The sequence below is a fragment of the Nematostella vectensis genome, chromosome 5 (genome assembly GCF_932526225.1).
Source record: "Nematostella vectensis chromosome 5, jaNemVect1.1, whole genome shotgun sequence".
Lineage (NCBI taxonomy): Eukaryota > Metazoa > Cnidaria > Anthozoa > Actiniaria > Edwardsiidae > Nematostella > Nematostella vectensis.
In genome coordinates, this window is record NC_064038.1 from 14,917,902 (window position 1) to 14,934,148 (window position 16,247).

The window sequence follows — 16,247 nt, forward strand, 5'->3', positions numbered from 1 at the left end:
TGGTCAATAATCCAAAGTCATCTTTGGATTTCGGTGTCATTTCTAAAAAAGGTTATGTTTTTTTTTTTTCAAAAGCTATATGCAAGAAGTGCCGTGTTGCACATAGCTCGGAAGTCAATACACAGATCGCCCGAAGACAAAGTGGGGTAAGTACGGGAAAGCAACGATGTTCTCTGTTTTGATAGGGGGAGGGGCTGTAGCCTTGTCTCTAGAGACTAAAAGTGCTTCACCCAAACTCCAAGCAATATGTACATGTTTTGGCGAAATAAATTATTACCCAGCTGTCCCTAGATAGCGCGCGGGTTGTTATCTCGCTCAATCAATCCGTAATACAAGCACAAGTGTCTTCCGATAAAAAGAGGTCTCATTTTACGGCACCAGGGTATCTCAGCGAACATAACACTTGTATTAAAGCCGCGCGGGCTGAAAAACAAATATGAACAAACAAAGAACAAACCATGATAAACATCGCATCATAGTTTTTTTTTTTACTTTCTTTGCGAAAATCTTTGCAAAAAATATGCTGCAATCTTTTGCCTTCCGATGGTCCAACGAAAATTTAACGCACTCTATAAAAAGTAATTGCATATCAGTTATAAGTGTAAGAAACGCTCTCAAGTTCGCAATCAATCAGGCATTAAACTTTTGTTGTCACACAACCGCACATTGCAAGGGCAGTAGGAACAGGGTTTGTTAGGTTAAAAAATTTTAATTATGAACCACGAAATCCCCTCTAGTTTGGCTAAAATGAGTTTTTTTTTTGCGACGCGCTCTCCGTATTTGATTACAAAATCCGATCAAGTTACGTATGTATGTAATCTGAGCTACTACGCCGTGGCGCGCGAACTGAATTATTTATTATAATTTCGTTGTTTATTATAAGTTTACTTCCGGTCGATTACTTAACGGAAGCTTGAGTAACGTTTTCTTTGTTCGTTTGTTTTCAGTCTGAACTAGTAATTGAACCGCCACTAGTGCCAAAGGCCAGCACATTTGCCTCCTCTACCAGAGAGATATCTTCTGTAAGTAGCTGCGCCAATACGATGAAAATAACGACAAAATGCTTTGGGTATAATTGCGTTTTTTTGAGTTTTGTTTTGTTTTTCAGTCTGAACTAGCAATTGAACTGCAAGAGGCCAGCCCATTTGCCTCCTCTACTAGAGAGATATCTTCTGTAAGTAACTGCGCCAAAACGATGAAAATAATGACAAAATGCTTTTGGTATAATAGCGTTTTTTTAGTTTTGTTTTGTTTTTCAGTCTGAACTAGCAATTGAACTGCCACTAGTGCCACAGGCCAGCACATTTGCCTCCTCTACTAAAGAGATATCTTCTGTAAGTAGCTGCGCCAATACGATGAAAATAACGACAAAATGCTTTGGGTATAATTGCGTTTTTTTTAGTTTTGTTTTGTTTTTCAGTCTGAACTAGCAATTGAACTGCAAGAGGCCAGCCCATTTGCCTCCTCTACTAGAGAGATATCTTCTGTAAGTAACTGCGCCAAAACGATGAAAATAACGACAAAATGCTTTTGGTATAATTGCGTTTTTTTTTTAGTTTTGTTTTGTTTTTCAGTCTGAACTAGCAATTGAACTGCAAGAGGCCAGCCCATTTGCCTCCTCTACTAGAGAGATATCTTCTGTAAGTAGCTGCGCCAATACGATGAAAATAACGACAAAATGCTTTGGGTATAATTGCGTTTTTTTTAGTTTTGTTTTGTTTTTCAGTCTGAACTAGCAATTGAACTGCAAGAGGCCAGCACATTTGCCTCCTCTACTAGAGAGATATCTTCTGTAAGTAACTGCGCCAATACGATGAAAATAATAACAAAATGCTTTTGGTATAATTGCGTTTTTTTGAGTTTTGTTTTGTTTTTCAGTCTGAACTAGCAATTGAACTGCAAGAGGCCAGCACATTTGCCTCCTCTACTAGAGAGATATCTTCTGTAAGTAACTGCGCTAAAACGATGAAAATAATGACAAAATGCGTTTGTTATGATTGCGTTTTTTGTTGTTGTTGTTATTCCGTCTGTACTAGCAATTGAACCGCAACAGGCCAGCACATCTGCGTCATTCGTAGAAGCACTTTCTCCTGTAAGTAACTATGTGTAGCTTATGACGGGTACAGTGCAGAATTACAGTTCCTTGCGTTTACTTATTCTCGTGTTGTTATTTCTTCTTGACAGCGTTGCTTAGAAGGTGAAACTAGTGAGAGACACGTTTGAGCAATGTGATATAGCCTACAAAACGCGGACAGCGCTGTTGACTGATTCAGAACGGGCTTTTTGAGGCTTCCTCTGACCGGGGGGGCCGTAACTTTGAACCATTGGAGCTATTATGACCAAACTTTCAAAGAATCATTTTTTGACAAAGTGGAACAAAATGATAAATTGTGTTGCCATAGCAACACAATATGACGTCATTTAATGACGTCATATTTCAAAAATAGTTCAAATATTTTTACAGATAAAAGTTTCCTGGGGCCTTAAAAGCCCCCCCCCCCCGGTCTGAATAGGGTTAAGCGCACATAAGCTCGTTCCACCTACACAACGTTTAACCTTTCTTGGCATTCAACTTAACACGGTCGAATGCTCTATGGCACTACCTCACGACAAGCTGCGAGAACTTAATAATCTGGTAATTGATTTAAGAAGAATTGCAAAGCGAACAAAAAACAACTACAACGTTTTACAAGCAAATTGATCTGGGCCTGTCGTGTTGTATATGGTGGTCGCACTTTTTTACGCCGCATTATTGACAATATGAATGATCTGAGCCCAACCGGCAAATGTTGGCTCGATAACGCGTTCCGCCGCGATCTTAATTGGTGGGTCGAATTTTTAAATGTTTTCGATAGCAAACGGTTGTTCCTGGAAGCAGTCCCCACGGTGGATGTGCACACGGACGCGTGCCTCTTGCGGCGGGGGGTTATTTTCAAGGGGATTGGTACTACCACAATTTTCCCTTAGACAGCCCGAAATGGGATACACTGCACATCAATCACAAGGAAACGCCATCGATAACTTTAGCGGCCAAACATTGGGCACACGCCTGGTCAAACCAACGGGTCATAATTCATACTGACAATCAAGCGGCTTGCTCGTTAATTAACAAAGGATCAACAGCCAACAGAGTTATCATGCAGGAATTGCGCGAGGTATTTTGTTTATCCGCCATGTATAACTTTCATTTAACAGCGGTTTACATCGAAGGGGGGCGTAACACGGTGGCGGATGCGGTTAGTAGGTTACACACCCTTCACATCTTCTCTACTTCTATTCCACTCTTTGCGCGCTTTTTTCGAACGGATAATATACTACCCCTAGCGCATATGTCTCCTTATAGCCTGCCTCTCGTCTCTTTCAGGTGTACGTTATCCGGAGATTGCCGCCGAGCTTGAGCGCTTAAACCGGCATCGATCCGTAGTTACCTAAATATTATTGCCATTCTTCACAAAGAATTTGGATTACCTAACCCGCTGCTGAATAACTGGTCGCTGCAAGCTCTTTTGACAGGTATTAAGCGCGCTAAGGAATCTCCCCCGAATCAGAAACAACATATTACTACTGCCCTTTTACATCGCATATTCGCAACTCTAAATCACAGGTCGAGCCTGGATGCTTCTTTGTAGGCGATTTGTTTAGTAGCCTTTTACGGCATGTTTCGCAAGTTGCATCTGTTTGCCAACATCTCCCACGCGCTTCGACGCGGACAAACAGCTCACGAAAGCCGACATCACCATCCAGCCATTGGGCGCCTTGGTAACAATTCGTTGGAGCAAAACTATTCAATTCCGCGAAAGGGTTGTGGAAATCCCACTCCCACGTATCCCGGGTAGCGCGATGTGCCCAACATCAGCTATCGAACATGCTTTCCACTTTAATATGGCTAGTGGCGGGCGTAGCCAGGCATTCGATTGGATGGAGAATCTCGCGCCGAGCATATTTACATATAACCAGTTCGTCACTAAGTTTCGCCATCACCTATCGCTATGCAATGTCACGCCGGGTTCGTTTCAAAGAGAAGGAGCCTCGTTTGCTTACCAGTCGGGAGTTGCTATTGAACTTATCCAAGCCCTCGGAGACGGCGTTTGGACACAATACTTATCTATTTAACAATGCCTATAACAATCAGACTTCACTCAGCTTACATGATATGCAAAGCCATACTAGCCACAACTAACGCATAACAAGTCCACAACACTGGGTTTGGGCACATATTAGTTACATAATCAATTAAGTTTGTAAAATGGTATAGTGATACGATAATATTTGTTACTATTATGAATGTACATGTTTCATATATTTGTTACATATATGTTGTTATTTATACATGGATTAAAGACTGCAGGACCCCATCTGGTGTGTGTTGGTTTAGATAAAATAACCAACAATGCTGGTGTATTGGGTGTGTTATCACGTAGGAAAAAAATAAAATAAGTTTTTATCTAATCTCAGTATCTTTAATGGGTTCGTATATGATATTTTACGACATGATATGCCGTATGTCGTTATGATACAGGATACGTTTAGTATCCTGTATATCTTTTATGCACACAAGAAAATTAGTAGGAAAAACGAGTTTGCTTAAAGAGTCTTGATTATTTCCACCGTCTAGCTCTTTTGAATGGTAAATAGCGGCTTCCCTGCCCTCCCTGCCCATAAAATTGATATTTCTGTCGACTTGTTGAAGTTGTGTGAGCTGTGTGTAGCTTCTGGTGGTTTCAAATTTCCTCCCTTGCACTTCGCTTATGAATTGGCTAGTAGCGCTAATCACTTAATCAACTAAATAGCCCAATGTCTAGTTCTACTATAACCGCTGGACTTACAGACTAAGGACACATAGATACAGTGTAAGCCTCGATTTGAGGCAAATTTCATGCGCACACCAGCGAGAATGCGTTGGAACTGGATGTCGCTGGAATTTGCAATCGATTCAATTGAAACCGAGGCTTGTATTTATGCGTCCTCAGTGCCTATGACCAGCAGGCACAGTGGAACTCGAAACTGGACTGATAAACATCATCAAACCATACAAGATCACCACTAAACTATCGCATCGCCCGCGGTGGAACACCGATCACGCCACGCGTCTGAATAAGAGTTCGAGTTAACGAGGTTTTACTGTCTAGCAGGAAAAATAATAATTCAAGTTCACCTGGCGGGACAGTAAATAAATGCTTGTTGCTGATTGGTTCTTCTATGGGGTGTCCAGGTGTTTCCATTCCAACGCGCAGACAATTAAAAGTTGCACCACTTTTGACGTAAAGACGCAGGACGTACATCATACACGATGCGAGACGCACGCGGGGAGATGAACGGGCCTGAAGACATCTGCACATATAAATATATATATAGTGAGACCCTGTTAATATGGACCCTGTTACGGGGATGAAAACATATCTGCACATATAGATACACACAGTAAAGCCCTGTTAATAAGGACATCGTTACGCTCCAGAAGACATCTGCGCAAACACCCCGAAAAATCGCATCGAATTTCCCCATACAATAAAAAAACACATGGATAAATGGTAAGACATATTTATTTCTTCACGATTTGGATAAAAATCAACGTTATCTGATATAGCTTATCTATTTTAGGCCCTTTTTTGCAAGACCCTACACTAAAAAACACCTGCTTGGTGTTTAAGCCGACAGAGCAGTTAATGTTGATACCACTGAAATGACCGGAGAAGACATCTTGTAAGCAGAAAGCACAACCTCTCAATCAGCAGTGCGCATTGACATTGACGTGGTACATGTTACAGCTGTTGCTTCCAGCGCTGAATTCTAGCTCATCCCCAGAAGATCTTGAACAACATTTCTCCTTTGAACTCTTCTCCTCCATCATTGATAGATTCTATTATGAGAGTGGTGTAGAAGCCAGTTTTGGCCGAGGTTATTTGGTCCACATTGGATGGATACCAAAACACCATCTATTGGGCTACAGTATGTATTGGATGGAGCTGCTCTTCTACACTGAATACTCTGTAACAGGAAACCAACGAAGATTCATTTCACGAAGATTTAAACTCCAGCTGTAACTGTAACTGTATCGTGGTGTTTTGATCGGTAATGCCGATGGCTTCTCAACAGATGTCATGACAGAAAAAAAAGACATCAGGTACAATTGGAGCCTCCGTTACGTTTTTTTTTTTTTTAAACATGGCGGTTCCTATTATAAAAGACAGGCAGAATTGTATCCAATTGTTGAGCAAGTACACGAGGTCTAGCGGTTGTGGCACAATGGACACGGAAGCGGATGACGAATCGTTGATATGATTGTTTCTGTGGACACCACAGTTCCTGTTGGTGACGATACTTCAGCATGGAAGCCCTTGACATCTACATGAATGGAAATCCAAATCGACTCGAAAATGGGGGGAATAACGACCTGAAAGATCAGCTAGGGAAAAGTATCTTGACATGACAATTTTTAATTTTGTTTCTATTTCTATATATATATATTTTGCTTTCTATCCATGCGCTTCTTGGGTGTGATACCACTTTCCATGAATACGGGTGGGAAAGGAAGCATCGTTCAAGAAGCTTGTCTGCTCACCCTACATCCGCGCACAGGCAGCAGTTAACAGGACAGAGCTAAAAGAGCCAAAAAATCTATCCCCGACTTAAGCAGCAGCCATGTCTAACAGGTCCAAGTTCCAGTATTCTATCAAGTCGATATAAGGGCGGTCTGATCTCTGTGCCTAGATTTTATGCAACGACAGATCAATCTAGAGTTCTCGCACTATGGCGAATGCAAAGGGTCATCTTGTCCTAATTTATTCTCAATCGAAGACACGGATTCCATGGATTTAATATGTACCCACGAGTAAAAACCTAAAATTTAAGAACCTTTAACAGGTTCTTAATAAAAAACTTTCAATCAAAATAATAAAAAAAAAACGATATGAGAATGATTATATTATAAGTAATGTGTCAACATACTTTCTCGTTTTCTACTGAATCAATGACATTATTTTTAAGAGCAACGACGCACTTTTTGTATGAGAACCTGTTTCCACCAAGTATGTTCAATTATGATAAAGAAATGTCTGTAACATCAAAGTGGTGATGACAAGAATAGTCAAAAAAATCCGTATACATTTTACCCAAAATATTAACTGAACTACTTCAAATCACCGGTTTTGCCATCCCGGAAAACATGGGTACGATTCCAAGTCTTCCCTCGTCATATCTGGTCTTCCCTTTGGAGTAAATAATCCCCAGTTTATCCCCGGGTTTTCTTAGGTCTTCCCATTTGTGTCAAATCAGAGAAATATTTCCCTAGTTATCCCAGGTGGGACGACGCGAGAAAATCTCAAATATTCCATTGGTATGCCCCTGTCTTCCTTAAGTATTCTCCGAATATACTCAAGACTATTAATTACAACAAGTAATGCCCTGATATACACCGTGTGAAGACACGCGAAAGATGTAAGTACGCATCTAATCTTCACCACATGGAGGACAAGGTGCATACTTCGGGTCTACCTCATGTCTTCCCCTAATAATCCACGGTTGTAAACTCGTGTTTTACGCAAGTATTGCCCGGTTGTAAGACATGCGGTCGACACCGCGTCTGCCCGAATATTCTACAGTGTAAGATCTGGAATATTCCCCATGTCTTACGCGCATATTCGCATGTTTTCATAACCCCCCTTTGTTAACCCCCCTTTTGTTCGTATTCGCATGTCTTCCCCTAATAATCCACGGGTGTAAACTCGTGTTTCCCGCAAGTCTTCCCCGGTGGTAAGACATGAGGTGGACACCGCGTCTGCTCGAATAATCTACAGTTAAAGATCTCGAATATTCCCAAGTCTTCCCCGTGTATTCGCAAATATTTTTGCTAATAGCAAAAACGGTGCAGGGGCCAGCGGATTATTTCATTTGAAAATTTTGGCGGTCTTAGTTGGTCGACGGTTAACCGCCTCAGCTTTACGCATGTTATAACTTTGTGTCTTGCCTCTACTTCGAACTCCTATCTTCTTCAAGACGCAGATACAGTGGAATGCATATTATGAAGTTAATGGTAAGTTAAGAATATATTTTGTGGGTCAGGATATTCAGAGGGGAAAGTAAAGCTCAGATAACAATTGAAATATTGTCCTTACAAACTAAATGATTAAACTTTCAATACCATTTAGCCAAGTTATTTGTTTACAAGGAGATAAGCTAACAACCTTTAATTTCTTTGGATAACAGCGAAGCAAACATAGAACTTATTCTGTTATGATTTATATTCGGTCGAGGCTTCGGTAGTGCGATACCAAGCCATTTCTCAGCAGCTGACACGCTACTGGTTCATCTCTCAGTAGAGAGATTACATTAGTTGTGCTGTCCATACTGTTTATAAACTTATCAATTTTGCTGTGTAGATTATTCCTGAGCATTGTATATAAAAACTAGGCTGGATAACAGTGAACTTTTATCACTTTTGGTGTCTAATGTGGTGCTCTTGTTTTGTTTTTCTTTGTTTTTAAATATAAATAGAAATAAATGTAAGTAATCTCTATTTATTTTTCCTCTCTTTTTTTTCTGCAGGAAAAGGGACTACAAGGACTACAGTATGATGTTTGTGGTGATAATTAATAAGAACCAATCACAATAGATAAGTCTGTAAAAGTAAAATTAGTAATTATTATTTGTCATGCCTTTAACTTAGTAGGTGCTCCTCAAGCGCCTGGATAGCTTTGAATGTCTAGGCCCTCAACCCTGCTAGCAAAGCTTTCTTCCTGTTATTCCCAGAAATAAGAGACAACATGGCCGCCACGCATGCGTAATAGTGCACATACAATGTCAAAATGGCTGCCATTTATTATAAGGAAATGGGGGAGACATCACAATTTATCAAATTTTCTCGTTTCAGAGATTTTTGGCTCACGATGCAGGACTCGAAAAAAAACCCTTGCCATTCGAGTGATACACTTTCCGTTCAAACAATGCCAGAAAAAGCCCTATAATTGTTCCTTGGACATTGCACTTTTGTTCGCTTGAGAGCATACAATCCTCCATACATTCTCTGTAATTTCATTGAAATCGGGCATAAAAGTAGTCGTTCGAAAGGTGGAACTGTTCGCCGCATCACAGGCGCAGGACTCGAAATTGGTAAATCGACTATCCTTCCATCAAATTGGCCAATAAAAGAGGCAGTAGCGCCTTCCAATCTTGTTCCCGAAGAAATAACATTTTATGTAGTTATGCCTAGTTCAGGAACCATTATTGTTGTCTTTAAGATATAGAATGAAACAAGGAAAACGGTGCGCTTCGCAAGAACAACTTCTCTCCGTTCGTCCGTTCTCCATTTTGTTTTTAAACGGCCCCACGGCTTTCTGGGATAGACACAGGGGAACCATAAAGCCTTTCTAAAATATATATATATATTTTTTAAATTTGCGCATATAATGTTTTCCAACCTCAGCAAGACTGCCGCACTTCCATTATCATTGGACGTATCAAATCAGAAATGCCCCTTGCACGTTTAAATACCGCTAATACTACTTTTATTTGGAATTTTAGTCAACCTGATTAAAAACTTTTAGTGTAACAACAAAAGGGAAGCCCCTGTGCTGGCCGGAATCTCTTTTTTATTTGTGATACCGCTGTTATTCCTCGCGGGCCTAGCAAAATGTAGGCCCAGAGAAACCGCTGGCTAATGTCCCTTATTTCTGGGAATAAACGAACACGCGAAAGAACAGACACTACAGTTACAAGTTGTAACTGTAGTATCTAAACTCTTTAGAGGCCACAAATCTTTCAATCGTCCTTCTCCTCAGCCATGCACGGCCTGTGTTCTTTTTTTTTTTCTCCGACCCATGCGTTTGCTTCTTCGTTTCAAGATTTAAAATTATTTTAAGGTGGTGTGCGCTCAATTGTTTGAAGTTTGTTTAGAAAAGAATACTATCATAGCCGCGCTAATACGAACTTGTTTTAACACAAGTTTCATAGTTCTTTCGAACCCTGAAAAGCCAAATACCATGGACTAAAAATAGCTGTTTAGATATTGAAAAGAAGCAAATTGCCAAATGTATATGCCTTTTATTTGAAAGCGTTGATATCGATGTACTCGAAATATTTTGATAGATCAAAACCACGTGCAAGCGCCGCCGAACTCGCTTGTTGAACCACACTTCTATAGACAGATATCTATAGATAGATAGTTTTATCGAAAATGGTGCTTTCAATGAAATGCCAAATTCGGATTGGATTACAAATAGCAGCGCAACAAGTCTTGGTTTAAATTTCATCAACAAATTATAAACCATCGAACCCACGTCACCTTAAAAACACAATATCTGTTCTTTTGATAAAATTCAAACTGAAATATCTTAACTTCTTAAAATGATATGCCCCTTGGCAAAATAAAACACAGTCTTAAATAACACAGTGTGGCATAGTAACTTTACTTCTATTATTCATGTTTTAGAAATTGAAGTTTAGTGATATGATGAGAGATGAAGAAAGAGAAACAGAACCCGGAAAGACAGTCATCCTAGAGCTGATGTCATCAGAGGAATCAGATAGCGAGGAGAGATACAGAGTGAGGCGCTCTATGGAAGTATGTAATTTCTTTAGTGAACTTGATAGAAGGCGTGGGCAGTTACAGACCCCACAACAGAAGAGACAGACAAACAGAAGAGTGGTAGGGGACAGCAGTGATCGCACAAGTGAGGCTGTCCCAGATGAACTAAGAGAGGTTGCAGTATCTGAGGACAAGAAAGTTGAGTCACTTAATTAAGGAGGCTTAAAATGGTTTTTCAGTCTTCTTACATTAGAAGATAAAAACAATGAAATTTCAACCAAAGTGCTCTTTAAATTACTGAAAATCATGTATCATGTTACTGTTGAGGATCCTTGTGAATGCGGATATTCTATTGATTATTTATTGAACTATTGATATAGTAAATATATTAAAATAAACAAATTACAATGCAGTATTCATATTCTATGTTCCATTGTGTTCGCTTTCGCGGTTTGCTTATATAATCCCGCCCTGGAAAACCCGAGAATACCAGCGGTTTACTAAAATAATCCCGCCCAGGAAAACCCGAGATTACTCAAGTTCTCCTTGGTTAATCCCGGCGTGGATAACCAGAGAATAGTGCACTTATACTAGCGTAATCGCACCGTGGATTATCTGGGCATACTCAGAGTAATCTTAACAGAAAGAAGAGGGAAGACGTGGAGATTACTTGGTTTATTCCTCGGGAAATCCACGGGTAATCGCAAGTGGCAAACTCTACTTTTTTGTCGTGAATAACATCAAGGAGGGGTGGTTGGTGGTTTTAGGGGTGAGGGGTGGGTAGTGGTTCCAGGGGGAGGGGTGGTTGGTGGTTTTAGGGGTGAGGGGTGGGTAGTGGTTCCAGGGGGAGGGGTGGTTGGTGGTTTTAGGGGTGAGGGGTGGGTAGTGGTTCCAGGGGGAGGGGTGGTTGGTGGTTTTAGGGGTGAGGGGTGGGTAGTGGTTCCAGGGGGAGGGGTGGCTGGTGGTTTTAGGGGTGAGAGGTGGGTAGTGGTTCCAGGGGGAGGGGTGGTTGGTGGTTTTAGGGGTGAGGGGTGGGTAGTGGTTCCAAATCCTATATATAAGAACGCTGTCATACCAGACGGTAGTCTTTTATTAGCATGGTGACGTCCAAAACCACCCAAAAAAGCGGCCCACGTAGATAGTGTAATAGCGCTCAGACGGATCAATTCACTCCAATCGTTTATCGACTTTGTAGCCTTTGTCGTAGATGCGGAAGCATATTGTAAGATTTTTAAGTAAAAAGGAGTAAGAGTTGTACTAGCTATTATAGCATTAGTTAATACTAGCACTTGGAAATTTTCGCATGGGAATCTTATTTCAAGTCTGAGTGAAAACTTTTCTTAAATCAGTATAGGAAAAAATCCAATTTCCACCACCATTCCTTTATGGACTTTATATTCCAAATCGCGTGAACCCTTTCCTTTGAATAGCTCCTTAATAAATACCAAGACATGGTAGGAAGAGTGGCAGATATAAGGACAAATAACATAAAATCGTAAGTAGTCGCAACTTTGTTGTTAAATTTAATACGCATAAATTTGCTCTATTTCGAAGCTGTCGACTCTAGCTTTTAATCGCCTTTACAGATCTCTCTAAAAACTCACACAAGGATAGACAACAACGTGTTACATATTATTAGGAGAGAAATTAGGGGAAAAATATTGATATGGAATAGAAATTTGTCCTAGAAAACTGTCTTACTCACGTGACATTTATTCCGATCAAAAAGATTCATACGTCATATTATATTTTCATCCTTTTGTTATTGATTTGGTGTATTCGATTTGGAATCTGATTTCATTTCTTCGCGCAGTGCGTTTTGTTGTCAAAGATGGACGGTGTGATGGAGGGAATACTGGGTCGAGCCACCTTAAGGTTTTGGTAAAGGTAAATTTAACACAACTGTTTTTGTGGTTTTTGCAAAACCTGTATCAATAACTCTTAATTTTTTTATTTTTGCAAAAAATTTTTTTACATGAGTCGGATTCTAATACGGCTGAATATGGGCCTTTGCTGTTTCCCGTGACCTGTTGACCGTGAATTCACGCCAAATCTTTGACATTTCTAGCGTATTATTTTGAGGCGAGAACCCGAGCTTCTCGGGCGTAACCTCGCGACGGGTTTTAAGATATCGCCTTTAAATTTTCGGGATCTTATAGATAATTAAGCCATGTCATAAAGTGTGTGAGGAATTTTCGATTTTCGACTGAAGATCACTTTTATAGCACTTTTCCTATTCAATTTTCGCCAGAAATGAGAGTTCCAGCTTTGATTTTTGATATTTTGTTGACAATGTCAAATAACAAAAATTCCTCACACACTTTGGCAGATCATCCATCTGTTATTGAGATGCCATTACGTGCAAGTGCATGCGCAATAACGCGAAGGTGCATTACGCTCTAGATTAAACTCCGTACTTTTGAGTTTGAGGCCTCAAAACTTTAACACCGAAATAGCTATTGCAAAAAAAAAAAAAAAAAAACTTGCAGGAGATAATTCAATCTTTTATTTTAATTTAATATTTAGTTTGTACATATAGTGAAAATTGCGGTGCGACAATAGATTTTTTTTCCGCGGACAAGTCGTTTACCTTTACCGAGACCTTAACAAAATTGGCGTTGAGCTGTTGTTATGCCTATTTTAGTTTATATTAATCACTTATCTAGCTTGTACATAGTTATTGTAGAAATGGCTATTAGCTGTGTTGTGATATCTATTCCACCTTTAAGAAGGCAGTCATTGATGCCCTACCGAAATATCGTCACAAAAAAGCAACTCAGATTGTCCCGAATTGTTGAAGAGACCCCAAGTTTGACGCATCATCATGTGTTTTTAGGATATGTCTCTGCATCCGCTAGCGCTATGTTCAACCTTATTTTACCTTCCTTCGCCTACTTATTTTACTATATTCTACTATTCTACTGTTTCTTACCCAGCGCTTTCGTTATAGCCGTCCCATTTCTGGATCTGCATTAACATCCTCTCCACCCCATCAAAGGCGACCTCCATGGGCATGCGTGGCTCCTGGTATCCGCTGATCCATAGCTCGCACTCGTCGTCACATGACACCAAGAAACTATACAGCCCGCTCGACGGAGGCTAAAAAAACAGGGTGCATGCTCAGAATGTCGTCCAACGTCTGCACTGAGACCCTGTCCACAAGTATCCGTTTTTGTTTGAAAACGCAACCTTTTTGTTCCATTTTCAAAAAGATCCTCGTCCACACGAAGCGTTTTCATTTTGATACGACCCGTCCCCACGGAAACGCAGAAACGATACGAAAATGATAACAGGTTCTACAATGCATGCGCACCCGCGCGCCAAGTAGACTGCACCTGAGTTATCACGTCATCGTTTTCGAAAAGTTCCGTTTTCGTCCGTCCCCACGCCACCGAAAGGGTATCGATTTCAAATTGTTTCACTCTGGAGATCGTTTTCAAATCGTTCTGTTTTCGGTTTCACGTTTCCGTGTGGACGATACCCGTATCCGTAACAAAAAGGTTACTTTTTCAAACGAAAATGGATACGTGAGGACGTGGTCTGACATATATCTAACCGACAGTGTTGAATACCGTATGTGCAAGCGAAGGAGAGACAGTCGCTCTATTCAGTATTTGTACATGTTTTAAACCACATGGTTAAAGAAGATGGTATGACCTTATTCCCAGTTTTCATTAAACTCAAGCAAAAGTACACGGTTATCAAGGATAAATACGTTTCTCTCGTCCACAATAGGAGTAACCTTTACTTCAACATGCCACATAAAAACTTCACCTTTTCACTGTCTTATCCAACAAAGTTCGTTTTCTGCCAAACAAATCTACATTGTAGCAGATAAACACCATGGGATTCCAGCAAAACCAAAACACGACCACCATCCAAGGGAGATAAGCAAACGACGATCCTTCAGTATTTTCCTCGCATTTCACTCCATTCAAGAAACTCTGCAAACAACTCCACGCCACATGCACCTGCAAATCCGCTATCTTCTTTCACCATACATACCACGTGATGTTTCCGTAAATAATCCAACCGGAAATAAAATAGCGCACGCGCTCAAAACGAGCACGCGCTTTGCAAACCGTTGTAAACTGTTATCACGTACACTCCCCACTTTTTCAAAAACCACTTAACTGTGAACCACGCTTACAACAAGGTAAGAAATAATGTTTTCCAAATAATTTCATCCTTTTTAACTTCGATAACTATTTTATTAGCGCCCAAATACATTTGTACTTTACACCATAACAAGTACTTACAATTCTTAAATGCCATTCAACAATTTCATCGATTTATTTGCACGTTTGTTAGCCATGCTCACTACAAACTTATCTCACATATATTTTTGGCTTCCAATATCCAGCTTTTTAAGAAATCCTACCAGGCTCAAGATAGCTTAAGGCCAAGAAATTAAATTTAGTAATCAGCTAGCAAGCTAAGAAGGTAGAGAAAATCCACGATGTCTATGGCCAACAAAGGAAGGTTTGATTTGAACACACCACACCATCCACTTCCCTAAAGCAGCCTTACGTTGACGTGTAGAGGTAAGGTGAATTGGCTAGCCACTCATTCACTTTGAAACACGTCTCAAATGCGAACTTTTTCCTTACTAGGTATCTCCATCTTTCCTCCTCCCCCTAGCATTCCCCGGCTCCCAGTTTCCATTCTCCCCGTCGCATTTGACTAATACTTGGTCTTACCTCCTGATGATAAACCCTGTACTAGAAAACACGTGAGGCTGCTTAACTTTTCAAAGAGCTCTATGAAATATTATATTCCTTATTTACCGTAATTTATTATACATTTATGTGCATGTTTATGAACTTTTGTTGTTTTCATTATATTTTAACTCACTTCTTTCTCCACCAGCGTGTACACCTTACCCCTTATCAGCCTTTTTGTTTTCCGGTCTATACCTCCCTAACCACTACCTCCTCCTTAATCTTTCCATTCACCCTATACGCCATGGTAAGAACAATTGCATCACTATCCCGTACACTCCTTATAGTCCAACTCCACTCAACGTAGCATTATCCCCACAATGACCCTCACGCCGTCACCCCTGCCACCAACCTCTACCCGTATCACAACCATTATTCCCCTTTTATGTCCCCCTTCTCCCCAGGTGCCATGGTACGAATACCCTCTTTTAACCAAAAACAAAAGCCATGACCAGGATAATGATAATAATTATTATTTGTAATTTTTTTAATGGGATGAATGCACAAATATGAAAGGTTATGGTGTTGAATGTAATTCTATAACGGCAAAGAGATGAGATTTTGTCGACGGGGAAATGTCTAGGGAATCCAGCACATTGTTGAAAGAATGTTAATACCTGGAAGTAACTCGTGATCAGCTGTCCATGATCCTCGGAGTCCTCCTGCGAAGCTTCAAAATCTCTGCCCCAGGTCACTCCTTGTGGGGATGAACTGTACACGTGATTCTCTCGAATGGTAGCCAGGCCTTGTGTGATGATCGACTTATACCAAATGTCCCGACGAATACCGCGAATCTCCTCGGCAGATTCTATGAGAGATACTTGAGCTGAGGACGTGGTCGATCCGGCAACATTTTTTTTTTTCAAATTTAAATCATTCTCCACCTCCTCATATTGTTATTTTTTAGAATAATTCACTAGGCTTATCATCATCATCATCATCACCGTCGTCGTCGTTAATATTAATATTAATATTATTCTATGATATAATATTAATATTATTAT

At 40.3% G+C, this 16,247-nt stretch overlaps 2 protein-coding genes and 1 long non-coding RNA gene across 4 annotated transcripts in view; 2 read left to right on the top strand and 1 right to left on the bottom strand.

Annotated features, from left to right (window-relative positions):
* LOC5503994 overlaps positions 1-16,247 on the bottom strand; it is a 56,074-nt gene that overhangs the window by 5,021 nt on the left and 34,806 nt on the right. Inside the window, exons 12-14 of the mRNA XM_048727297.1 lie at positions 15,861-16,051; positions 13,455-13,621; positions 5,156-5,331 (exon numbers count right to left, since the gene is read on the bottom strand). Of these exons, the coding sequence (XP_048583254.1) occupies positions 5,156-5,331; positions 13,455-13,621; positions 15,861-16,051 (534 nt within the window). The remainder of the gene's footprint in view (positions 1-5,155; positions 5,332-13,454; positions 13,622-15,860; positions 16,052-16,247) is intronic.
* On the top strand, positions 945-2,368 carry LOC116611745. The gene is made up of 5 exons (XR_007308164.1): positions 945-1,022; positions 1,109-1,334; positions 1,421-1,640; positions 1,727-1,792; positions 1,879-2,368. It is a non-coding gene; the product is annotated as an uncharacterized LOC116611745 (long non-coding RNA).
* Positions 7,778-10,935, top strand: LOC125563149. Of its 2 annotated transcripts, none has more exons than XM_048728040.1 (3): positions 7,778-8,032; positions 8,545-8,581; positions 10,427-10,935. In XM_048728040.1, the coding sequence occupies exons 2-3, from the start codon at positions 8,570-8,572 to the stop codon at positions 10,736-10,738; spliced, it is 324 nt and encodes a 107-aa protein (XP_048583997.1). In that variant the 5' UTR covers positions 7,778-8,032; positions 8,545-8,569; the 3' UTR covers positions 10,739-10,935. The 2 variants fall into 2 exon arrangements, with proteins under 2 accessions (XP_048583997.1, XP_048583996.1); XM_048728039.1 differs by having other exon boundaries at positions 8,545-8,574.